The 22,316-nt window shown below is 44.7% G+C and overlaps 1 protein-coding gene across 2 annotated transcripts; it reads left to right on the top strand.

The window, feature by feature from the left end:
- Positions 1 to 413: 413 nt before the first annotated feature.
- zbtb7b (zinc finger and BTB domain containing 7B) lies at positions 414 to 22,285 on the top strand. Of its 2 annotated transcripts, XM_071396554.1 has the most exons (4): positions 414 to 835; positions 5,926 to 6,044; positions 16,771 to 17,861; positions 18,326 to 22,285. In XM_071396554.1, the coding sequence occupies exons 3-4, from the start codon at positions 16,777 to 16,779 to the stop codon at positions 18,894 to 18,896; spliced, it is 1,656 nt and encodes a 551-aa protein (XP_071252655.1). In that variant the 5' UTR covers positions 414 to 835; positions 5,926 to 6,044; positions 16,771 to 16,776; the 3' UTR covers positions 18,897 to 22,285. The 2 variants fall into 2 exon arrangements, with proteins under 2 accessions (XP_071252655.1, XP_071252654.1); XM_071396553.1 differs by lacking the exons at positions 414 to 835; positions 5,926 to 6,044 and adding an exon at positions 14,750 to 14,988.
- The last annotated feature ends 31 nt before the right edge of the window (positions 22,286 to 22,316 follow it).

Below are 22,316 nucleotides of genomic sequence, written 5' to 3'. Positions count from 1 at the left end.
TATCTACTGTATGTGCACCTGCTGGTTTCTCTGTCTCTATGGTCACCTCTTGTCTTGGTCGCCATGGCTTCATTTGCAAATGAATGGCTTAAGGCGCGCACAGAGAGAGATGGAAAGAGACGGGAAAGAGAGAGGGAGAGAGGGAGAGATGTACAGTAACAGCCAGACAGAGGCAGATAAACAGCATGAGCACCATAAATAGCGCGTTTAAATAAGGCGATCTATTTCAAGTGGAAATGTCCGCTGCAGCTGGCACACGCATATGCCCTCAAACGATTATCTCCCTCTCTATGCCCACCTATTAGCCCCGCTGTGATCCCTCAGACCTTCGACCTGCCCCGCGAGTCTCTATAACAACATGCCCACCTCGCTACGACAGACACTGCCGCTGGCCTATCGCACAGTGGCCGACCCCCTGTGCCCTGCCCACCCCAGCGGTCCCTCTCCAGCCCCGCCAGAGCCAATCCGCAGCGGGGTGTAAAGTAGGGCAAGCCGCTTCCTGGTTCAAGGAGGAGCTGCCTGGAGTTGGAATGGGCCAGCGGAGTCAGAGAGGGGGGAGAACAGCCCAGCCAGCCGGCGGTCTGCAAAGAGAGAGCCAAGGCAGGGGGGTATAAATGCCGGCAGAGAGACAAGAAGAGGCGGATATTACAGAGAACTCCCGGGCGATACGTGGTTCGTCAGAGGGACTGGTGTGAGATTTTGGACAGTGCCGAGAGAGCGGTGAACCCCGGGGAGCGAGAGGGGTGGGAGTGGTGGTGGTGGGAGTGAATCCAGGAAGTACAGAAGCCGGTCAGGTGGGACGCGACGAGATAACATAGGTGACACCGGCGCACAGGTAAACCCGCTCCCTCACTCGCTCTCTGTTTTGGGGGGATATTATGGAATTCTTAAAGTTAGGATTTTACGCTCGTCTTTCCCATTTTCTATAACAACCGCCCCTGAACCCCCCCTCCCCTCGGTCCTAACCGGGGTTACGGGAGGACTACGTCATGGGTATTCGGTAACTCCCGTGTGACGTGTCGACAATTTCTCCCTATGATTTTCGCGCTCTCTTTTCCTAGAGGCTTATTTTGACACAAGAACGCATACTATTTAAATTACATTAGCAGAGAATATTTATGTGATCTCAGGTTAGTTGTTGTGTGTTGCTACCTGTGTGGATGTGGCCAGGTGAACAAGCAGGGTCGACGGGTACACTTCTGGAGGCTTGGCTTCTAATTATAGCAGCGAACACCGGCTGACATCCAAAACCTAACCTGCTCTCACGCACATCGCTGGTCTCTGTAGGCAACAAGCCATGTGCTCTACCACAGGGCAACTTTGGCCACGAATTCTATTATTCCAAGACCCTTTCAGTAGGCTATGCTGTTGTCACCACACTTTGACATATCCTTTATCTTAAATTCTATAGCTCTGTTGCTGATGTAAAGGTCTTGAAATGTATATTAATGCTGGATGGATGAGGGCTTTTAAATGTATAAAACTTAGGCTATGGATGGTGGGAGGCTGTCGTGTGTGTGACTGCATTAGTGTAGTGTGTGTCTGTGTGTGGGTGTGTGGGTTGCTGACTCGCCCCTCTTGTGGTACAGACAGACCTGCTGAACCTGCCAAACTGGCTTGGGTTTGGTCCTCTGTCTGAGTTTGTTGTTTGATTTACCACTTTGTGGGCACCATGTTATTAGTCCAATCCACTGAAGGGTTTCTGGTCTACAATATTCATTTGGGGGTTTGAAATGTTTATTTTTCACACAATAATTCTCCAAACAGTGTTGGGTCTGGACCTAAACTTCAGTGCACTTGGAAGGAATAAGGAATATATTTGCCCTGTAAGAGTATGTAGGCTAATATTTGTACAGTGGGTTTCCGTGTGTGATCTTGACAAATAGGTATTGTTGACGTCTGCGATGCAGATTAGATTTGTCACCAACCCCAACTCCGTGAATAATTCCACTATTTAGTGTGAGAGATGGAAGAGAATAGAGTGAGAAGCAGAAACATTGTTCTGCACTGTCAACCCTAATTGCCACTTGTCTGAATTGAAGCAGTCTTATTAGCAACTAAATGACAGTTGGGAGACCTGGAAAGTCTGTGTAGACTGTCTTTGGCTTAGTGGTAACTGATCTACCCCTCCCTCTCTTCTCATCTCTCCTTCTGGTGTCATGGTAACTGACATTTACTAGATTGGACTGTTCTCATGGCCCCTCTCTCTCCCATCCACACACATGTTCACACTCACAAACACCAAATGACATTTACATGCACCTTGTCAATTATGACAGATAATGGGTATAGTCTCTGCTCTTGCAACTGAGTATGGGATAGTGGAGTGTGTCTGAGGATGTCTGTGGTCCTACACAGGTGTGTGCTGTGCCTGTTTCCCAGCCCTGTTCATTGTTAGTGTAGGCCACTTCTGCTCTGAGGCATGGTGAAGTGGGAAGTGGTCTTTCTCCGCCCCACCTTCTCTCTCTTCTGTTCTCCTCCCTGAACCCCTCACCATGTCTAACACATCATCTGACACACTGTGTGTTTAGGTTGTTCATTTTCTTTCTTTTTATTCACTCTTTATATATCACTTCTCCTTTATCTTTTGATATCCTGTTTGTCTCTCCTTTCCTTCCTTCACTCTTTTCCTTCACCTTATTCCCTCAATATTTGGCCCCTTTACTTCCCTGTGTCTCTCTGCCTCTCACGTAGCAGATATTAAATACTGTATACTGTGCCTAGAGAAAGTATTCAACCCCCTTGACTTTTCCAAAGTTTCGTTGCATCAAAGTGGGATTGAAATGGATTTAAAAAAAAAAAATTTTTTGTCAATGATCTAAACAAAATACTCTGATGTCCAAGTGGAAGAAAAATTCCCACATTTTGTTGTGTTAATAGCCTGAAATTTAAAATGGATTAAATTGAGATTTTTTGGTCACTGATCTGCAGACAATACCCTATAATGTCAAAGTGGAATTAGGTTTTTTGACATTTTTACAAATTAATTACAAATGAAAAGCTGAAATGTCTTGAGTCAGTAAGTATTCAACCCCTTTGTTATAGCAAGCCAGGAGTCCAAATTTGCTTAACAAGTCACATAATAAGTTGCATGGACACACTCTCTGTGCAATAATAGTGTAACATGATTTTTGAACGACTGCCTCATCTCTGTATCCCACACATACAATTATCTGCAAGGTCCCTTAGTCGAGCGGTGAATTTCAAACACAGATTCAACCATTGTCCTGCTGAAAGGGGAATTCATCTCCCAATGTCTGGTGGAAAGCAGACTGAACCAGGTTTTCCTCTAGGATTTTACCTGTGCTTAGCTCCATTCCATTAATTGTTTTATCCTGCAACTCCCCAGTCCTTAACGATTACAAGCATACCCATAGCAAGATGCAGTCACCATTATACTTGAAAATATGGAGAATGGTACTCAGTAATGTGTTGGATTTGCCCTAAACATGAGTTGCTTTGCCACATTTTTTGCAGTATTACTTTAGTGCCTTGTTGCAAACAGGATGCCTGTACAGAATATTTTAATTCTGTACAGGCTACCTTATTTTCACTCTGCCAATTAGGTTAGTATTGTGGAGTAACTACAATGCTGTTGATCCATACTCTGGTTTCTCCTATCACAGCCATTAAACTCTAACTGTTTTATTGTCACCACTGGTCTCATGGTGAAATCCCTGAGCAGTTTCCTTCCTTTCCAGCAACTAAGTTAGGAAGGATGCCTGTATCTTTGTAGTGACCAGGTGTATTGATATACCATCCAAAGTGTAATTCATAACTTCACAATGCTCAAAGGGATATTCAATGTCTGCTCTTAATTCTTTTTACCCATTTACCAATAGGCACCTTTCTTTGCGAGGCATTGGAAAACCTCCCTGGTCTTTGTGGTTGAATACAGTGCATTCAGAAAGCATTCAGACCCGTTCACTTTTTTCACATTTTGTTACTTTACAGCCTTATTCTAAAATGGATGAAAACATTTTTTTTCTCTCATCAATCCACACACAATTCCACATAACGACAAAGCCAAAACAGGTTTTTAGAAATATAACATTTACATAAATATTCAGACCCTTTACTCAGTACTTTGTTGAAGCACCACCAATTTTCTTGGATATAACGCTACAAGCTTGACACACCTGTATTTGTGGAGTTTCTCCTATTCTTCTCTGCAGATCCTCTCAAGCTCTGTCATGTTGGATGGGGAGCGTCGCTGCACAGCTATTTTCAGGTCTCTTCAGAGATGTTCAATCGGGTTCAAGTCCGGGCTCTGGCTGGGCCACTCAAGGACATTCAGAGACTTGTCCTGAAGCCACTCCTGCATTGTCTTGGCTGTGTGTTTAGGGTCGTTGTCCTGTTAGAAGGTGAACCTTCGCCCCAGTCTGAGGTTCTGAGCGCTCTGGGGCAGGTTTTCATCAAGGATCTCTGTACTTTGCTCCGTTCATCTTTCCCTCAATCCTGACTAGTCTCCCAGTCCCTGCCGCTGAAAACATCAACAAAGCATGATTCTGCCACCACCATGCTTCATTGTAGGGATGGTGCCATGTTTCCTCCAGATGTGACACTTGGCATTCAGGCCAAAGTCTTCAATCTTGGTTTCATCAGACTAGAGAATCTTGTTTCTCATGGTGTGAGAGTCCTTTTGGTGCTTTTTGGCAAACTCCAAGCATGCTGTCATGTGCCTTTTACTGAGGAGTGGCTTTCATCTGGCCACTCTACCATAACGGCCTGATTGGTGGAGTGCTGCAGAGATCGTTGTCCTTCTGGAAGGTTCTCTCATCTTCACAGAGGAACTCTGGAGCGCTGTCAGAGTGACCATCGGGTTCTTGGTTACCTCCCTGACCAAGGCCCTTCTCCCCCGATTGCTCAGTTTGGCAGGGCAGCCAGTTATAGGAAGAGTCTTGGTGGTTCCAAACTTCTTCCATTTAAGCATGATGGAGGACTCTGTGTTTTCGGGGACCTTCAATGCTGCAGAAACATTTTGGTACCCTTCCCCAGATCTGTGCCTAAACATAACTCTGTCTCGGAGCTCTACGGACAATTCCTTCGACCTCATGGCTTGGTTTTTGCTCTGACATGCACTGTCAACTGTGGAACCTTATATAGACAGGTGTGTGTGCCTTTACAAATCATGTCCAATCAATTGAATTTACCAGAGGTGACAAATCAAGTTGTAGAAACATCTCAATAATTATAATTTGAACAGGATGCACCTGAGCTCAATTTTAAGTCTTATAGCAAAGGGTCTGAGTACTTGTGTAAATAAGGTATTTCTGTTAGCAAAATTAGCAAAATAATCAAAAAAACATTTTTCACTTTGTCATTATGGGCTATTGTGGGTAGATTGATGAAGGAAAAACAATATTTAATCAATTTTAGAATAAGGTTGTAACGTAACAAAATGTAGAAAAAGTGAAGGAGTCTGAATTCTTTCAGAATGCACTGTACAGTATGTGTTAGAAATTCACTACTCGACTATGGGACCTTACAGATAATTCTATGTCTGGGGTACAGAGATGGGGTGGTCATTCATATCACGTTAACCACTACTATTGCACACAGAGTGGGTCGCTGCAATTTATTATGTGATTTGTTAAGCAAATTTGTACTCATGAACCTATTTTGACTTGCCATAACAAGGGTTGAATACTTATTGACTCAAGACATTTATTAATTTATAAAAATGTCAATCTACATTCCCCTTTGACATTCTAGGATATTGTGTGTAGATTAGTGACTCAATCTCAATTTAATCCATTTAAAATTCAGGCTGTAACACAAAAAAATGTGGAAAAAGTCAAGGGGGTTGAATACTTTCTGAAGGCACTGTATGTGTATCTTGGTGTCAATCTGTCAGTCCTCTGGGATCAATAAAGTTTGTTCAAATCCAAATCATCTAACGATCCAAACATCTCATCCCCTCAGCTTTGTATCCCTGGAAACCTTTTGGCTCTGCTGGAGAAGAACAGAAACAGGAAGGAGTGGAAAATAGAGAGGGAGGAAGAGAGCAGGGACCCGTCCTCCTCTGAGTTTATGGACTGGAGGTAAGAGGTGTGGAATGTTGAGAGTGTTGCACAATAAGTGCATTGAACTAAAGAAAGTATTATTGTCTCAGTCGTTGACAGCGCCTGTCCTACTATAGGTATAGAAACTAGAGATTAGTTTACATGGCTGCCCTGGGGTGCTGCAGGCCACTGTCATAAGAAAAATCTGTGAACCTCCATACATGTTAAAATGTGTTGAATGAGGGCACCCCCATAAGATACTGATTTTGGTACAGTCCAGTATGTGTCAGGAAGGAACCCCCCAGAGTTGACGTGTACTGTACAGTATATTGTGTCTCACTGTCTTCTTTCACTGATACTCAGCCAGAGTTTTGGACTCAGTGTTTGGAATACGGTTCACTTGAACACGCAAATCCAAGGATCAGCAATGGCTACATTTACATAAAGTCATTTAGCAAACGCTGTACTTAGAGTTAGTGTGTGGGTGGGTGTGTGTGTGTTTGCGAGCGAGCCAGTGACAGATCATGTGATTGGGGCCGTGCAGAAGTGTGACCAGTGTGTGTGTGTGTGTGTGTTATAGTAGGGTGTTGTGTGTGTGTGTGGGGGGGAGGGGGGGTGTAACAACAGTGAGTGGTCTTTAAAGGAAAGAGGAACATTTAAGATAAGACACACACACACACACACGCAGGCAGTCACCCAATTCCAGTAAGTATATGAATTAGGGCATGTGGCCCCGTATATAAATTCCCCCTGTTCACAATAGGGGTTTCAGTTTCAGATACATACAGTAGGCTGAGTGGGAGGACAAGACAGGGGGAGAGAGGGGGAGGACAAAGTCCCCCTCTTTACTCAGCATCAGCAGATTTAAGAGCTTCCTCCCTCCCTTTCCTTCTATACCTTTACTCCTTCATATCAAATGTATCTTCCTCTCATCCCCCCATCATCCCTTCATACCTCTCCCTGTTCCCCTACACCACCCATTCAGTCCTCCTTTATCTGCTCAGCTCCTTCATCCATCCATACTCCCTTTCCATATTCCCTCATTTTCCCACTCTTAGAAGGGTTGAACTTTTAGACTACTCTCTTAGCGTCATCATAGAGTGTCTGCATATGATCCATTATTGCATTCACACACACTGGTCAGAGTCAGAGACATGTTCTGTTTGGTTATTACCATATAAGGGCAGTAAAAACATTTGAACCAACACACTTCATGTAGGCCTGAAGCATAATGTCGAGATGCTGTGCCACTGACTAAGGTACTTTACTGAATGTTCATGTACCCCACAGCCTAGTTTGCCTCCAGTAGATCTGTCTCACTAGAGGAAGTAGTGCATATGGCGTTTCTCCTTTTTCAGTCTCCAGTTTCTGTTGTGTTTCACAGCCCTATCTCTCTCTCGACCACCGGCCTGCCAGCCTACCAGCTCACACCACCCGCCTACTGCCAGGGGGGATGGAAGAGCAGGAAGTGGCAATACTTTACTTCCTGTAAAGACAGACACCCCTTAAAGATGAAAAGAGTGTTAAATAGTAGTGACAGAGAACATGATTTGTTTTTCTGGTGATGGTGTAAATGTTGGTGTAGATAGTGAGGGGGCGTTGCTCATAAACAGGTACAGTGAGCCAGCGGTTCAGGGAAAGCGAGACAATGACACACACCGCAGAGAATCATCTCCTGTATCTTGTTGTGAAAATGACCCCTAACCTTTTAGATCAATTTTGATGATAAATGACAGCTTGATGTTGTAGCTGTTGTAAGTACAGTACCATGAGAAGGCAGTATTCCAGACATTGAGAGTGCGGTATTCGATGAGCTCTAATTCGCTAAGCACCTGTAGAATTTTCCCCGTCAACGTTTGAATCTTTTGTCAAAGTGCTGTACTGCTGTAATTGGACGAGAGATGGGTGGGTGTTCAGACCAGTGACAGTAAGGCAGACATTCTGTTGTGTTTCTCGAAAGACAGCTGAAATAACTGCATATTCTATGTATCAACCCTTTCAGCCACGAATTATAGTAAAAGCAACCGCTCTCCCCCCTGTTGAAAAGCCCAGAAAACACTACTACAGTATCGTCCTGACGATGTCAATGACGTGTTCCGCCTTTTGAGCTTTACAACCTCTGATTGGGACTGTTAAACTAAACACACACTGTTCGTCACATGTTGACATGGTCTGGAGAGGATATCAGACTAACTGTCATTGTTTTTTTATACTCTAGTTTCCATTTCCCTGTCCCCTACCACTATCAATATCTCTCTTTCTCCCTGTCCCCTACCGCTATCAATATCTCTCTTTCTCCCTGTCCCCTACCACTATCAATATCTCTCTTTCTCCCTGTCCCCTACCGCTATCAATATCTCTCTTTCTCCCTGTCCCCTACCGCTATCAATATCTCTCTTTCTCCCTGTCCCCTACCGCTATCAATATCTCTCTTTCTCCCTGTCCCCTACCGCTATCAATATCTCTCTTTCTCCCTGTCCCCTACCGCTATCAATATCTCTCTTTCTCCCTGTCCCCTACCGCTATCAATATCTCTCTTTCTCCCTGTCCCCTACCACTATCAATATCTCTCTTTCTCCCTGTCCCCTACCGCTATCAATATCTCTCTTTCTCCCTGTCCCCTACCGCTATCAATATCTCTCTTTCTCCCTGTCCCCTACCGCTATCAATATCTCTCTTTCTCCCTGTCCCCTACCGCTATCAATATCTCTCTTTCTCCCTGTCCCCTACCGCTATCAATATCTCTCTTTCTCCCTGTCCCCTACCGCTATCAATATCTCTCTTTCTCCCTGTCCCCTACCGCTATCAATATCTCTCTTTCTCCCTGTCCCCTACCGCTATCAATATCTCTCTTTCTCCCTGTCCCCTACCGCATATAGTCTCCCTCTCTTTCTTCCTGTAGGCATATACCGTATCAGTTATATACGGTCTCTTTCTAATAGCTGACATGGTTGTTCCTCCTTTACTTTTCTGTCTGTTTTGTCATCCATTTATCTCTCCATCTCACCTCGTGGTTGTCAGTCCTCACTGCAGAGGAAGAGGAAGCCGATCAGGATCAGTTAGTTTTGCGACATCGGTGTGTGTGTGTTTGTAGGGGTTTGTGTCTATGTGCGTGTGTGTCTGTCTGTGGGTGTGTATGTGTCCGTGTGTGTTTGTAGGGGTGTCTATGAGCATGTATCTCTGTGTATGGGTGTGTGTCTGTGTGTGTGTCCGTCCTAGTGTGTGTTTTGCGACATCATTCTCTGAAAAGGGAGGTAATGTGTAAGACAGAGGAACAGCTGTCGAGACCCTCCCTAATGATGTGGCAACTTCACCCAGCAAGCAGACACACAGACAGTGCATCAAATACACAAGTCACACACAGACACACACACTATCACATTGAAAGACACACAAGCTTTTTTCACCTTTTTGTAAAAACACACAAACTCACACAAGTTCTGCACATAAATGGACCACTCATTCACACACTCCGCTGTTCACACATGTAGTCTTGGGGGTTGGAAACTGCTGACCAGATACAGATAGAAGGTGTGAAACCACTTTGTCAGCATGTGTTAGAACTAGTAAAGCCCTCCCATACACGCACACACACACACACACGCGCGCACACGCACTTTATGCATTGACACAAACACGAACACAAATAATCCTTTCTCAGGCCTGTGTGTGTGTGTTCCCCATCTTTGTGAAACTCCCTTTCACTGATTGCTAATGATAGCGATTGCTACCACATCTCCCCTCAGACATCTGCAGACACACACACACACCTGCAAGGACTCACTGCAGCTACTTCCTGTCACAGTCTCTCGCTCCCTTCCCCTTTCTTTCTCTCTTCTAACATTCTCTCTGTTTCTCTAACCTCTGTTCACGTCACTGTTCCACTCCCTCTTACCTCTCTGCCTTTCTGTCCCCCATTCTCCCCCTCCTCTCCCCTCTCTTTGTAACAGAACTCTTCTCTTATTTCTTCTCTCTGACACAGGTTGCTTGATATCCCTGTGAGATTTACTCCCACCCTACCTCATTCTATACCTATCTTTACATATTTTTTTACCCCCACCCCTCACTCACTCGTTGTCTGACAGTCTTTTACCACCTCTCCTCTCCCACTCTCTGCTTTCCTGGTATGTTCTCTAGGAACACGTCTATTTTGAAGTCAAACAAACCTCAGCCGTATTCTTCTCATCTCCTTGATCTCCCCTCAAATCTCAGACCCCCTTTCCTCTTTCCAACCTCACATTTCTCTCTCTTTTTTTCTCCCTCTTCTCTCCTCAATCCTGTTTTTGGCAGAGAGGCGTGTCTGCTCTATACAATACGTTTCTATGTGAAGGTTCTGTACCGTTCGTCCCTCCTGAATAAAACCCTTGATTCCCATCGGTAAATTGGGATAACATGCAAAATGTCCTCGGTGTGGTGGGGCATGGGAGGGCTGCGTTAGGGGCCTCCGCTCTGTACTGCTCTGCCAGCCAAATGAATAATGTAATGTGTTCTTGGAACTAAGACCTCAACACACACACACACACACACACTGCCCCAGTTTAGCTAAGCAGAGGGGCTGGATGCAGGTACAAAAGGATCGTAAGATTGGAACCTTTTCCTGGATATGATTTGTGTGTTTTTGTTACTCAAATGCACTTTGCCACTATAAAGAATGTGCTCCATCCTGGCAGGTCTTTATTGCATGGTTGAGGTTGAGTGCAATTATTATTCCCTATATAATCACATAGTTTTCATCTTTATAGAATTGCTTTAGCCACGTCTTGGAGGAAATGGATGTACCGGTAATTACCATAATGTTGTCTTTATTCTCGTTATCCAGCCTTTTAACGAATTCAAATGAAGATTCAAATTCTCTCTGGCTGGGTCTGTTTTTATATCTCTTTGTAAGATGCAAATAGCCGGTTCAGGGAGAGTTATCAGTGGAGGGAGTGGAGAGGGTCTGGGTTTTATTGTACTTCAGAAACGGTGCAGGTTCAAGATATACTGTAAATTATGAAGATGATGATGGAGAATGGGGATGTGTCTCACATTTAATAACAATGCATACTTGCAATAAGCCTTCATGACATCTTGTGAATGCTTTATAGCTGCTTTATGAATGCCTGTAAATCTATTCATAATTCATTACATACAGGCGGTACATAAAGTGTTGCCAACTTGTGTTGGGCTGAATAAGGTTCTGTGTGGGCAGGAACTCTTCTCATCATCCCCTATTTCACCCCTCCTCTGAGAAGATGCACCTAACCCAACACCTCTCTCCCAGCCTCCTATGTTTAAGAGGGGAGAGAGGCTAAAACGAGTGTGTGAGAGAAGGAGAATGAGAGAAAGAGAAGGAGATAGAGAAGCACTGAGAGCAAGAGGAGCACGTGGAGGAGGAGAAACGGTATGAACAGAGAATCATCACTCCTAATTTCCTTCTCTCAGGCCTTGCTGTGTTGTGTTTTGTTTGGGAACAGCAGTTGTTTGGTTCCACCTGTGCTGTTCTGGTTGTCTCATGTAAATTATACATATTTAGACTTATTCTTGGTTTAATTGAGTTCTCGTTTGGTTTGTGTAGTTCTGATGGACTGAAATGACCTGGTGTGTTATCCTCCCATGAGTATTTTTCATGTTGTGTGTAATGACACATCTCTGTAGGTCTGCTGTGTGTGTTTATTCAGCCATCATGGAATAATACATTTCACTGCCACCCACCCCTCTCTTTAGCTTTGCATAATAATCTTTATAACATATTAAGAAATTCATAAATCGTTTTATTGTATCAGAACAAAAAAAAGTAATATTTTATCACACACAATTTAAATACATCTTTCAGGGTTACAAATGTTGTTTACAAATATCCTAGTTTATTGAGTTTATGTTCGTACATTGTATAATTATTTCCAAAAACCTTGTTACCTTGTTTTCTTTATAGTAATTTATTTAAAAATGTTATTTTCTAAATTAAACTAAATGAAGAAGTAGCTATATTTTGTAAACTTACATTGCATTTTATATTTGTACAGTATTTCTGGTAAGCTGTGGATTGTTAGGGCCTGTGAAACGTGGATGTGAAATACATTAGAGCATTAGAAGTTTGCTAAAAACACTGCGAGTGACACGCATTTAAACATATTATGAATGAACACACACACAGAAAGCGTCTGACATCAGAATTCATTTAAACACATTTCTGTGAATAGAGTCATATTTTCCCCCTGAGCCGTTCAGAGCCGAGCAGAGCTGATAAAACTGATGTGGACTGGGAGAAGTTACAGGCTGTAAGGGAAAATAAGCACCAGTGTAATAACAGTCTAATGTCTTGTTTGTGTCAACTACTATTGATCTCTCACTTGGTGAACTCCGTTCAAGTTGCAGTCAAAAGGACAATACGTTTAACCATTATTTTGATGGTCCAAAAGCTTTTTACTTATTCATTCTATCAGGACCCCATTTAAAGTGTTGTTATTTCCTGTCCAGAAATATCTATATTCATCCAATACATTTTGAGTTAGAATGGGGCAATGAACCCCAATAAGAGCTTTTAGAGAGTGAGTGACGTACATAACGAAAGCGAGGGAAGAGGAAGCCGTATTGTCGGAGGGGAGGAAAGGTAGTCAACTGTCGACAGAGGAGTGGGAGTTGAGAATCCGCTCTGAAACAGAGAGACAAGTTGGTCACCAATCATTAAAGAAAAGGGGATGACAAAGTGTTTTATTTTTTGAAAATAAAACTAACTTATTTACTGCATAAACAGTTTTCAACTGGTTCCATTGTTATAGTTTTGGTTTAATTTGTTGGTTTTAATTCACTTGAAGCATGAGGAGTGAGTCTTTCAGTGTAATATAGCCTACAGTTTATACCAATTGTACAGCATATTTCAACAATAATTCTTAATATGGGTTTTAGTTACTATTATATTCATTTGTCACATTCGTTTGTCTTCACTGCTTCCTGATGTCTTTCACATTTCCACTAAGTGTTTTGTAAAGTGGTGTGCCGTTATGTTTTCTTCAACATAACAGTCTGACATGTTTTTCCACATACTTTCCACTCGGGTTGTTGTTTCTTCGTTTTTACCTTCCATTCTTGTGGGAAAAGGAGCTGTGTTTCAAATGATTTGTTCTCATTTGAATGTGTTTATTAAACACACGTCAGTGTATGTTTAGGTGGCTGTGTAATCTATAGTGCTATATGTTAAAGAGGGATTGTTAGAACAGGGGCTGCTGAACAACTAGAAACTAGAAACAGGGTGACTAAGAGAGAGCGAGAAAGGACAGGGGACGAGGGGAGAAAGAGAGAAGACAGAGAAAGAGAAAATGTCTTACCGTTATGTCTTACCGTCAAACAAAGATCATTCCTACTTTTTAACTGTGTGCAATTGTGTGTGTGTGTGTGTATTTCAGGGTGTCTCGTTATTAAGTGACTCACAGTTGTTCGATTAACAGGAATCTCTTCCCTTTTTCCGAACAACACGTATACCCTTCCGAACAACACTTACATCCCCCTTCTGAGGAATGGAAAACCACCCCTTACAGCTTTTTTCAATTTTACGCCGGAAACTAAACACTAGTATGCTCTTCATATGCCTTTATCTCTCACTCCTCCTCTTTTTCTCTTTTCACCAACTTAATCTCTCTTTTTATCTCCTCTGATTTCTAGGAGGTGGATTCTGTTAACATTGAGTTTTCTCTTAAAAAAACCTAATCTCAGCTGGGACAGTCGTCTTTTCTATTTGCTTATTGTTTTGTGCCTCATGACAGGTTCACACGCACACACACACGCACACACACACACACACACACACACACACACACACACACACACACAGTGTTTTCGGTGGGGATTTTGACCTTTCTGGCAGCACCGTCGATGTCCTCCTCGTCTACAGCTTTTTCCAGGGCGTTGTTTTAGATGTGCTTACGAGCGTAGGAGACACCTCGAACAAATCTCCCTGAAATCACTTCCTACCTGCTCTGAGAGCGGCGGTGGCACAAACCCATGCCAGCATCGATAGCTTGATGCATCAAACCGAGAATGTTACATGTTAAGAGTTGTTTTAGTGCACAAGCTTTCATTTGGAGAAGACTTCACAGAGTCAGTCAGAGTTGCCTTATGGGTTGTTCTAATGTGACTTTATCATCATCACAGACCGTCTGTAATATGGCATGTTGGTTGGTTGTTTCATCTAATACCTACCTTGACGTCTGTGGCTGGGTCTGTTATGACTCACAGCACCAATATCATTTTGGTTCTTACGTTACTTCTTCTTTGACAATTTTGATGTTGGTTGAGTTGGCTAAATTTGCACATATTTGACAATGTTGTAGGGTATTTTTGTGCTTCGTTCAAGGTCCCTCATCAGTAATGTAGGTGCATAGAGATCGTTAATTGTGTGCGTTAGTGGCTGATGGCTGAACGATGAGACCACGGGCTGCGTCTCAATAGTCCACATGGCTTCCTTCCTCTTCTTTCTTCCAGGAGAAGAAGCCACTTTAGACTATTGTACCCAAGTTCCCACCACCTGTCTAGACAGATGGACAAACATCCCTCCTACCTGTCCATCAGCCAAGGTCAGAGGTCAGATCTGTGCTCGGGGAGGGGCAGGCCAGGAAGTTGTGTATTTCGGAAACTTACGATCGCTCGTTTCAGAAAATGGACCCGCTGTATTTTAGAGAGAGGGGCGCGTGGGCGAGAAGGGGGGAGGGGTATCTCTCAATCTCTCTCTCCGCCGCCAAACACCTTCTTTTCATAAAACAGGAAGAGAGCGAGCGAGAGAGAGAAAGAGGTAGACATCCCCAAGGATGAACGCGTAACCCCAACTTCTCTGAACTTCGAGAGTTAAAGGTTTAAGGAGAGAGAGGGAGAATAGAAGGCTGTAATATAGAAAGGAAGAAGCAAGTAAGAGCGAGGAAGACTGAAGTACAAAAACACTTATGCCATGACACAGACACAGCATCGCCTCCAGTCGACGGTCCCTCTATCAGCCATGAAGGCAGGAAAGGTAGGGGAGCCGTTTGGGTTCAGACTCAGCTGATGGGTTGAGTTTGGGAGGGTTAGGTCTGGGTAAGGTTCTGTTGGTACAGGTGGGATTGGGGTTTCTGTTGAAGAGTGATGATATGAATGTTAGTGTGGACTGTATGGGTGGGGTGTGTGTGTTTTTGACATTGCATGAAGATCAACAGACCACAAACTGAACAATGGGGACTCGGGGAGCCAAGAGAGAGACACGCAACGTGTGTGTGTATTTAATGGGGTGTGTCTTGGAGCAGGTTAGTCAGGTGAAACAGAATGTACTGTCGTCGAGGAGAGCCCCTCCAGGGTGCTATGTGGACAGTATTATAGGATGGTTAGGGGGCTGTTGGTGGTTGCTATGGGAGGGAGACAAAGGTGGGGGAGGAGGGGGGAGTTAGTGTTGTTTGTGGAAAATGTAGTCTGCTCAGGTGTGAGTGGTACTGTGGAACAGGAGAGGGGGTTAGGTGAGAGCCAGGGGAACAGGAGAGGGGTTAGGTGAGAGCCAGGGGAACAGGAGAGGAGAGCCCTTGGGTGTTATAAATAAACCTCATCATATGGATACATAGACAGCATAGACTTCTATAGACCTGGTAACCTACCTAGAAAGTAGTCTATAGATTAGTAAAATGGAGTAAGACACAAACTTCCGCTGTAGGCCTAAATGCTCTCTCTGTTTCACACTCTCTCACTCTCTTCCTCCATTATACTCCTCCCCTGGAGGGCATGTGTGAAAGGAAGGACACGGAGTGGGTGATGAGGTCTTGAAAAGAAGGGAGGAGAAGAACAAGCTTCTGTTATCCTTACATAAACACTTCTAGACACGTCTTGTTTTACCCAACATTAACCCTTCTCTGTTTTCACTTTCCTAAAGTAAAAGTTTTGTTTCAGGAAATACCATACCACTCACTGTTAAGGTTAGACTCAGTGAGCAGAATCCTGACTTGAAATACATCCATATAACTTGAATCTTCCCTTGACGATGTGACATATGCAAAAGCTCTAGCACCTTGTGTGTGTGGACGTCGTCCCCAGTACAGTCTGACTCCTCTCTTTCTCCTTCCTCTTTCTGTCTCTTCCTCTCCTTCGTCTCTCTCTATTTTTAATCAAGGAGCTAATACTATCAAGCACTGTCACACACACACACACACACACACACACACACACACACACACACACACACACACACACACACACACACACTCTCTCTGGCATCCCCTTCTCCTCTACCCCCTCTGATCCTCCCAGTTGTCCCCCCTTCCCACCCCCTCTGCCAAAATCACTTTTTCCTGATGTCGTAATCTGGGGTTGAGAGGGTGGAAGTTCGAGGTGGAAGGGAGGAGTGATTGAAGGAGGGGTAGCAGTAAGCTCTTGTTTAATATGGTCCCTCACGTGAAGGAGAGCTCCTTGTGGAAGTCACGCTAGTAATGAAAGGCTACAGTATCAACCAAAATATCTCTGCACTGTGACTGCATTAACTAACACAGTTTTACTTGACAAAGGACACGTCCATGCACTGAGGTATTCTAGGTATGTCAGCATTTGTTTCCTGGTATTCAAAGCCATGAAATGTGATCTATATCAAAAGCATACACAATATTGTTCTGATGTCATTGCTTGACATTCACCACACCAGAAGAAATGTAAAAAAAACTTTGTCTGATTCTTCTTTTTCTTTTCATGTAAAAAAAAAACATCTGTGGCCACCGAATTATTTTGATTCAGCCTGAACTTCAATGTCTGTGTTATTCTAACCAACTGTTCCCTCCTGCAGGTGGCGATGTCTCCAGGAGAGGACGGTCTGATCGGGATCCCCTTCCCAGAGCACAGCAGTGAGATCCTGTTCCGCCTTAACGCCCAGCGCAGGGCGGGGCTACTCTGTGACCTCACCCTGACCTCGCGGGGTGCCCGCTACCCCACCCACCGCTCCGTCATGGCTGCCGTCAGCCTCTACTTCCGCGGGCTGTTTGGGGCGGAGGAGGGGGCCGAGGCAGGGGGGGAGGCGGGGGGAGGAGGAGGGTTCAGTGTGTGCCAGCTGGACTGTGTCGCGCCCGATGCCCTGGATGCCCTGCTGGAGTTTGCCTACACGGCCACCCTGACCATCCGCAGCTCTGGCATGAGAGACGTGTTGAGAGGAGCTCAGTTACTGGGGATCCAGTGTGTGGTTGATGCCTGTAGAGACATACTGGGGGAGACGGCGGGGGAGGTAGAGTGGGAGACGGGGGAGGAGAGGGTACAGGCGGAGAGGGAGAGAAGGGTGGAGAGGGGGATGAAGAAAGGCTCCCGGAGGAAGATAGACAGACGGAGAGTCACCAAGGTGGAGTCATCGCACCACCAGCCACTGCCTCATCGCCCCAACATCAACACACACCAGCACCCCTCCACTCCTCCTCCACACCCCTCACCTGTTCAAGATGGGGCCCACTCTCATCCCTCCACCCGACCCCCCAGCCCTGAGCAGGATGAACACCCCCCCACCACGGGACAGAACGGGGAGCGGAAGCAGGGCAGGGATGCAGGGAGAGGGAGTACAGCAGTCAACGGAGGGGTGCACTGGCCTCAGGAGCGACTTCTCGCCCCCCACCCCCCTCTCCCCCTCTCAGACGACAGGCTGTCAGAAGACGAGGAGGAGATGGAGGGAGTGGGGAACGGTGGGGTGCCCAGCTTTACTTCCGCCCCCCTGGCAGAGCAAGGGGTGGCCACGGGGGCAGGAGGAGGGGGTAGGAAGAGGAAGTCTCAGACCCCCCAGCAGTGTCCTGTCTGTCAGAAGATCATCCACGGAGCAGGGAAGCTGCCCAGACACATGAGAACACACACCGGGGAGAAACCATTTGAGTGCTCTACCTGCGGGGTCCGCTTTACCAGGTATGTACCTGTGTGTTTTAACACTATTATCACCAGGTATGTACCTGTGTGTTTTAACACTATTATCACCAGGTATGTACCTGTGAGTTTTAACACTATTATCACCAGGTATGTACCTGTGTGTTTTAACACTATTATCACCAGGTATGTACCTGTGTGTTTTAACACTATTATCACCAGGTATGTACCTGTGTGTTTTAACACTATTATCACCAGGTATGTACCTGTGTGTTTTAACACTATTATCACCAGGTATGTACCTGTGTGTTTTAACACTATTATCACCAGGTATGTACCTGTGTGTTTTAACACTATTATCACCAGGTATGTACCTGTGTGTTTTAACACTATTATCACCAGGTATGTACCTGTGTGTTTTAACACTATTATCTATAACAGATTACAGGGCTAGCATTGTTCTACATATGATGCTGAGCCATTATCCTCTTTCCTTTCTCTCTCAGGAATGACAAGTTGAAGATCCACATGCGTAAACACACAGGGGAGCGTCCGTACCCTTGCCCCCACTGCCCCGCCCGCTTCCTGCATTCCTACGACCTGAAGAACCACCTGTCTCTCCATAGCGGGGCACGCCCCTTCGAGTGCCCGCTCTGCCACAAGGCCTTCGCCCGCGAGGACCACCTCCAGCGCCACCGCAAGGGCCTCAGCTGCCTGGAGGTCCGTACCCGGGCACGGCCGAGGCGCGGGCCTGGGGCTGACCACGGGGAAGAGGGCAGAAGGGCTAGAGGAGGAGGAAGAGGGTATTCTCCAGACCAACTCGACCCGCTGGAGAATCTGGCCCTGCAGCCCCACGCCTCAGCATTCCACCCCCGTGTTGGAATGGTTGGCCTAGGGGATGGGGCTGAGGCTGGGGCTGGAGGTCAAATGGTGTTCCAGGAGGAGGCTGACAGGGAGCAAGCTATAGCCCTCCTAGGGCCTCACAGGTTACCCTACCCTGGTCTGCTGTGGAGAGGCCTGGAGCTGGGGGTGAGAGGGGTGGAGGGGGAGGCAGAGGAGGATGAGGAAGACGAGTGAGAAGAGAGGAAGAGAAGAGCGTGCATGGATGTGTATGCGTGTGCATGTGTTTGTGTGCGCGTATATGCAGTTGCATAAGTGTGTGTGTGTGTGTGTGTGTGTGGCACCCACAGTATGGATGGGGATCTCACTCAGGTGACTGGACCTGCTCCTTCTTACAAAGCGCTTAGAGAAAGACTAAACGATAGAGAAAGACTAAACGATAGAGAAAGACTAAACGATAGAGAAAGACTAAACGATACAAAAAGAATAATGGAAAACGGGTTTTCTGATTTGTTATTGTTGTTCCATGGCTCTCTGTTTTTATTTCAGTTGTCTTTTATTTATATTTTCCATTATTTCTATTTTATTTCATGCTGTGGTTATTCTTATTAGCTGTACATAAAAAGGGGCTTTATTGAGGGAATGTTTTGAGCATAGATGTGCTGATGGGGATATGGGGTTCTTTTCTCGCACTATGCAAACTGAAGTCAGGAGCTGAGAAACATGAGGTGTCCAGATGTAAAAAAGAAGATAAAACAAAGCATGTATTTTTGAGCAGAGTTCTGTTAGAGTAATATAACAATCAAATGTTATTGAAGTTCAAACAACGTATGTACAACATCCATCTGGGCCTACTAAACCCTATCACTCTTCTTGTCACTATACTAGCACTCTCAGCGGGGTAGTAAGAAACCGGAATCATCCGGTTTTCAGTGGAAAAGCAGAGAAGACACAAAGCCTGAAAACCGGTAGCTTCCGGTTCCTTCCGACCCACTCAGGCGTTTGTTTTACGCCTGCTAAGTTAGGTAAGTATAGTAGTAGGTGTGGAATCTGCTGTTTCACTTTGGGTGTACTGTACTACCCTCTAGTGGTTATTGGTGGAGCTAGTCGCCAAGGGCAACAAGTCACACAGGTTTCCTATTGAAGATAGCCATTATCTAACAGTAACACTCTTATTTTAAGGCTTATTATTTTGCTGTCTGTTGTAAGAAGATTTTCATGCCCTTTTATGAGGCACTGATGATACCAAAGGTTTCAGTTTATTTCTTCCTAATCAATCAGTTTGATCAAGCACAGGAGCACCAGAGCTATAGATTGAGATCCCAATTGGCACGCACTGGTTGAATCATTGTTGGTTCCACGTCATTTCAATGAAATTACATTAAACCAACGTGGAATAGACATTGAATTGATGTCTGTGCCCAGTGGGATAGCTCTAAAGGTATCCTGGGATTTTAGAGCCAAGGTTTGGTTAAAAGACCTGTCTTCATTTGCCCGGTTCTCCGCTGCAGAGTGATAGAAGGGTTGGAGACTGCTTCCATAGGTTAGATTCTCTGTGGAGCTCTAGTGCTCTGTGAAAAATGCCTGACCAAAACTAGACTACATCTGCAGGGTCATTGGATGATTGTTAATGAGAGGTGTGTGTTTGTTGCTTTAGCGTTTACTTTTTGACATCGACAGGGGACAATTCCTTTTCAAAGTTTCCTTCTTTAGAATGTCTTCTGATCATGCACTCCTTGTTTTTTGTTGATTGCAAAAAGAGCGAGAGAAAAGGAGAGACCAAGAGGGAAGGAGTGAGGGAGAGAAAAGGAGGGAGTGAGGGAGAGACCTTGATCTCTTGATTGCTCTGTATTTATTTATTTATTTATTTATTGTTATTTATTGTGGCTTTCCAGTTGAAACTGTGTGTGTGACCTGACCCAGGGTGTCCACAGTGACCTGACCCAGGGTATCCACAGTGACCTGACCCAGGGTGTCCACAGTGACCTGACCCAGGGTGTCCACAGTGACCTGACCCAGGGTGTCCACAGTGACCTGACCCAGGGTGTCCACAGTGATCTGACCCTGGGTTTGACACAGTGACCCGCAATACCACTCGGCTCGGTCCCCTTCTAGCACAGTTGAAGTGCTTTGTACCTGCTTCCTTTTGAGTCTTAAGAGAAACTGCATTGTGCTTAAAGTGACGGCTAACAAAGACCCGTACACCCAGTGCCATGTTGGGTGATAGGTCCTCTGTTGGCTATTCTTTCTCCTTTTGCATTTGTTTTGCACAACACATCACACCCTGAAAAGGTACTGCAATAATACTGGCACATTCCATCCTCCGGGGTAGAAAGAAGGGATCAGAAAAGAGAGAGGGAAAAGAGACAGACCGAGCATTTCTCTCTCTCTTTAGAGCACAAGACAACTGTCGTACCACCCGTAGCCGTTTCACACTTTCAGTTAAAGAGATAAGCATCAACTGCACTTAGGGAGAGAACTGTGTTGTTGATTCAACATGTACTGTATGTTATTGTGTAATCTGTCAAAGCTGTGTGTATAAGTCACAGATAGGCCCTTAGGGGGCCTGTCTCTAGGAGACCAGCGGCCATCTTGGGTGGCCCATTGCAGGAGTAAAGCTACTTTGCTTACAGATAATCAACTATTTCTTCAAAGTCTGTCACTCTTTAGGTGATAGTGAGTTATGTTCTTTATTTACAACTATTTACGAGGGCTGTAACTCTAGCCTGAAGCTTATGTAGCTCTAGCAGACTGGACCTGTGTGTGCTATCCATTCCACGCTATGTAGAAGAACTTTCCTTGTTTCTGATTTATTTGCACTAAAATATTGAGAGCTTTTATGTTTTTTTGTTTCACCTCCTTATCCATTCCATGGCGTCACTCAGTATCGTTTATGATTGTAAGAGAAGATATCAATATATTGTTCCTTCAATTCTTGATAATAACATTAGTCTATATTCTTTCTACTGCATAGTGTAATAATAATAATAAGAGATTGCTATGTAAAGGGGTGAAGCTGCCTTGGACTTTTGTTTTGTTTTTGTGCTCCAACTATTCTCAGGAAATCTTGAGCAATGCACTAAGTAATTATGCAAACTTGTGGGGGAGATATGCTGTGTATATATGTAGCCTATGTATGTTCATACATGTGTCTGAAGAGGTAGTGACACCTTTCACTCAAAAGTACGGTTCCAATATAACACCTTGTACCACATGACTATGAGGAAGTAGGATAAAAGCAAATCGAGAAATAGTAGATATCCATTTGTATGGTAAAACATGTACAATGTGGTGTACATCAATTGAAACCAGCCAGTCACACACATTGTGCTGAAAGGTTTTTTGTGCTGAGGGGTGTTGCTACCAGCATTTAGAGAGCTTGGTGAGTGAATGAGAGGGAAACATTATGCCAGCTGTGAAGCGTGGTGTTTCTATGGAACTTTATGTCGTTTTATTTGGCTTTGGTGAAGGGATCTGGGGTCTGTTTTGAATAGAGACCCCACTATCAGGGATACATTTTTGTCTTTCCGTTTTTAGTGGACCTTCTGTCAGAGATATGAATTCATTTCCCCATTTGTTTCAGATAATGTAAAGAAAACAAATAAATAAACAAATATCTATCTCTGTCTGTTTGTTATTTATTTGTTTGACACTAAT

The sequence above is a fragment of the Salvelinus alpinus genome, chromosome 4, assembly GCF_045679555.1.
Source record: "Salvelinus alpinus chromosome 4, SLU_Salpinus.1, whole genome shotgun sequence".
In the NCBI taxonomy this organism is placed as follows: domain Eukaryota; kingdom Metazoa; phylum Chordata; class Actinopteri; order Salmoniformes; family Salmonidae; genus Salvelinus; species Salvelinus alpinus.
Note: the sequence above shows the minus strand (reverse complement) of the source record. Positions and strands in the feature narration are given on the sequence as shown.

What these genes read in the sequence shown, in the direction of transcription:
- zbtb7b (XM_071396553.1), top strand. Translation starts at nt 14,926, where the DNA reads ATGACACAGACACAGCATCGCCTCCAGTCGACGGTCCCTCTATCAGCC. An exon ending in CAGCCATGAAGGCAGGAAAG is followed by an intron (nt 14,989 to 16,770) that starts GTAGGGGAGCCG and finishes TCCCTCCTGCAG; the next exon opens with GTGGCGATGTCTCCAGGAGA. An exon ending in TGCGGGGTCCGCTTTACCAG is followed by an intron (nt 17,862 to 18,325) that starts GTATGTACCTGT and finishes TTTCTCTCTCAG; the next exon opens with GAATGACAAGTTGAAGATCC.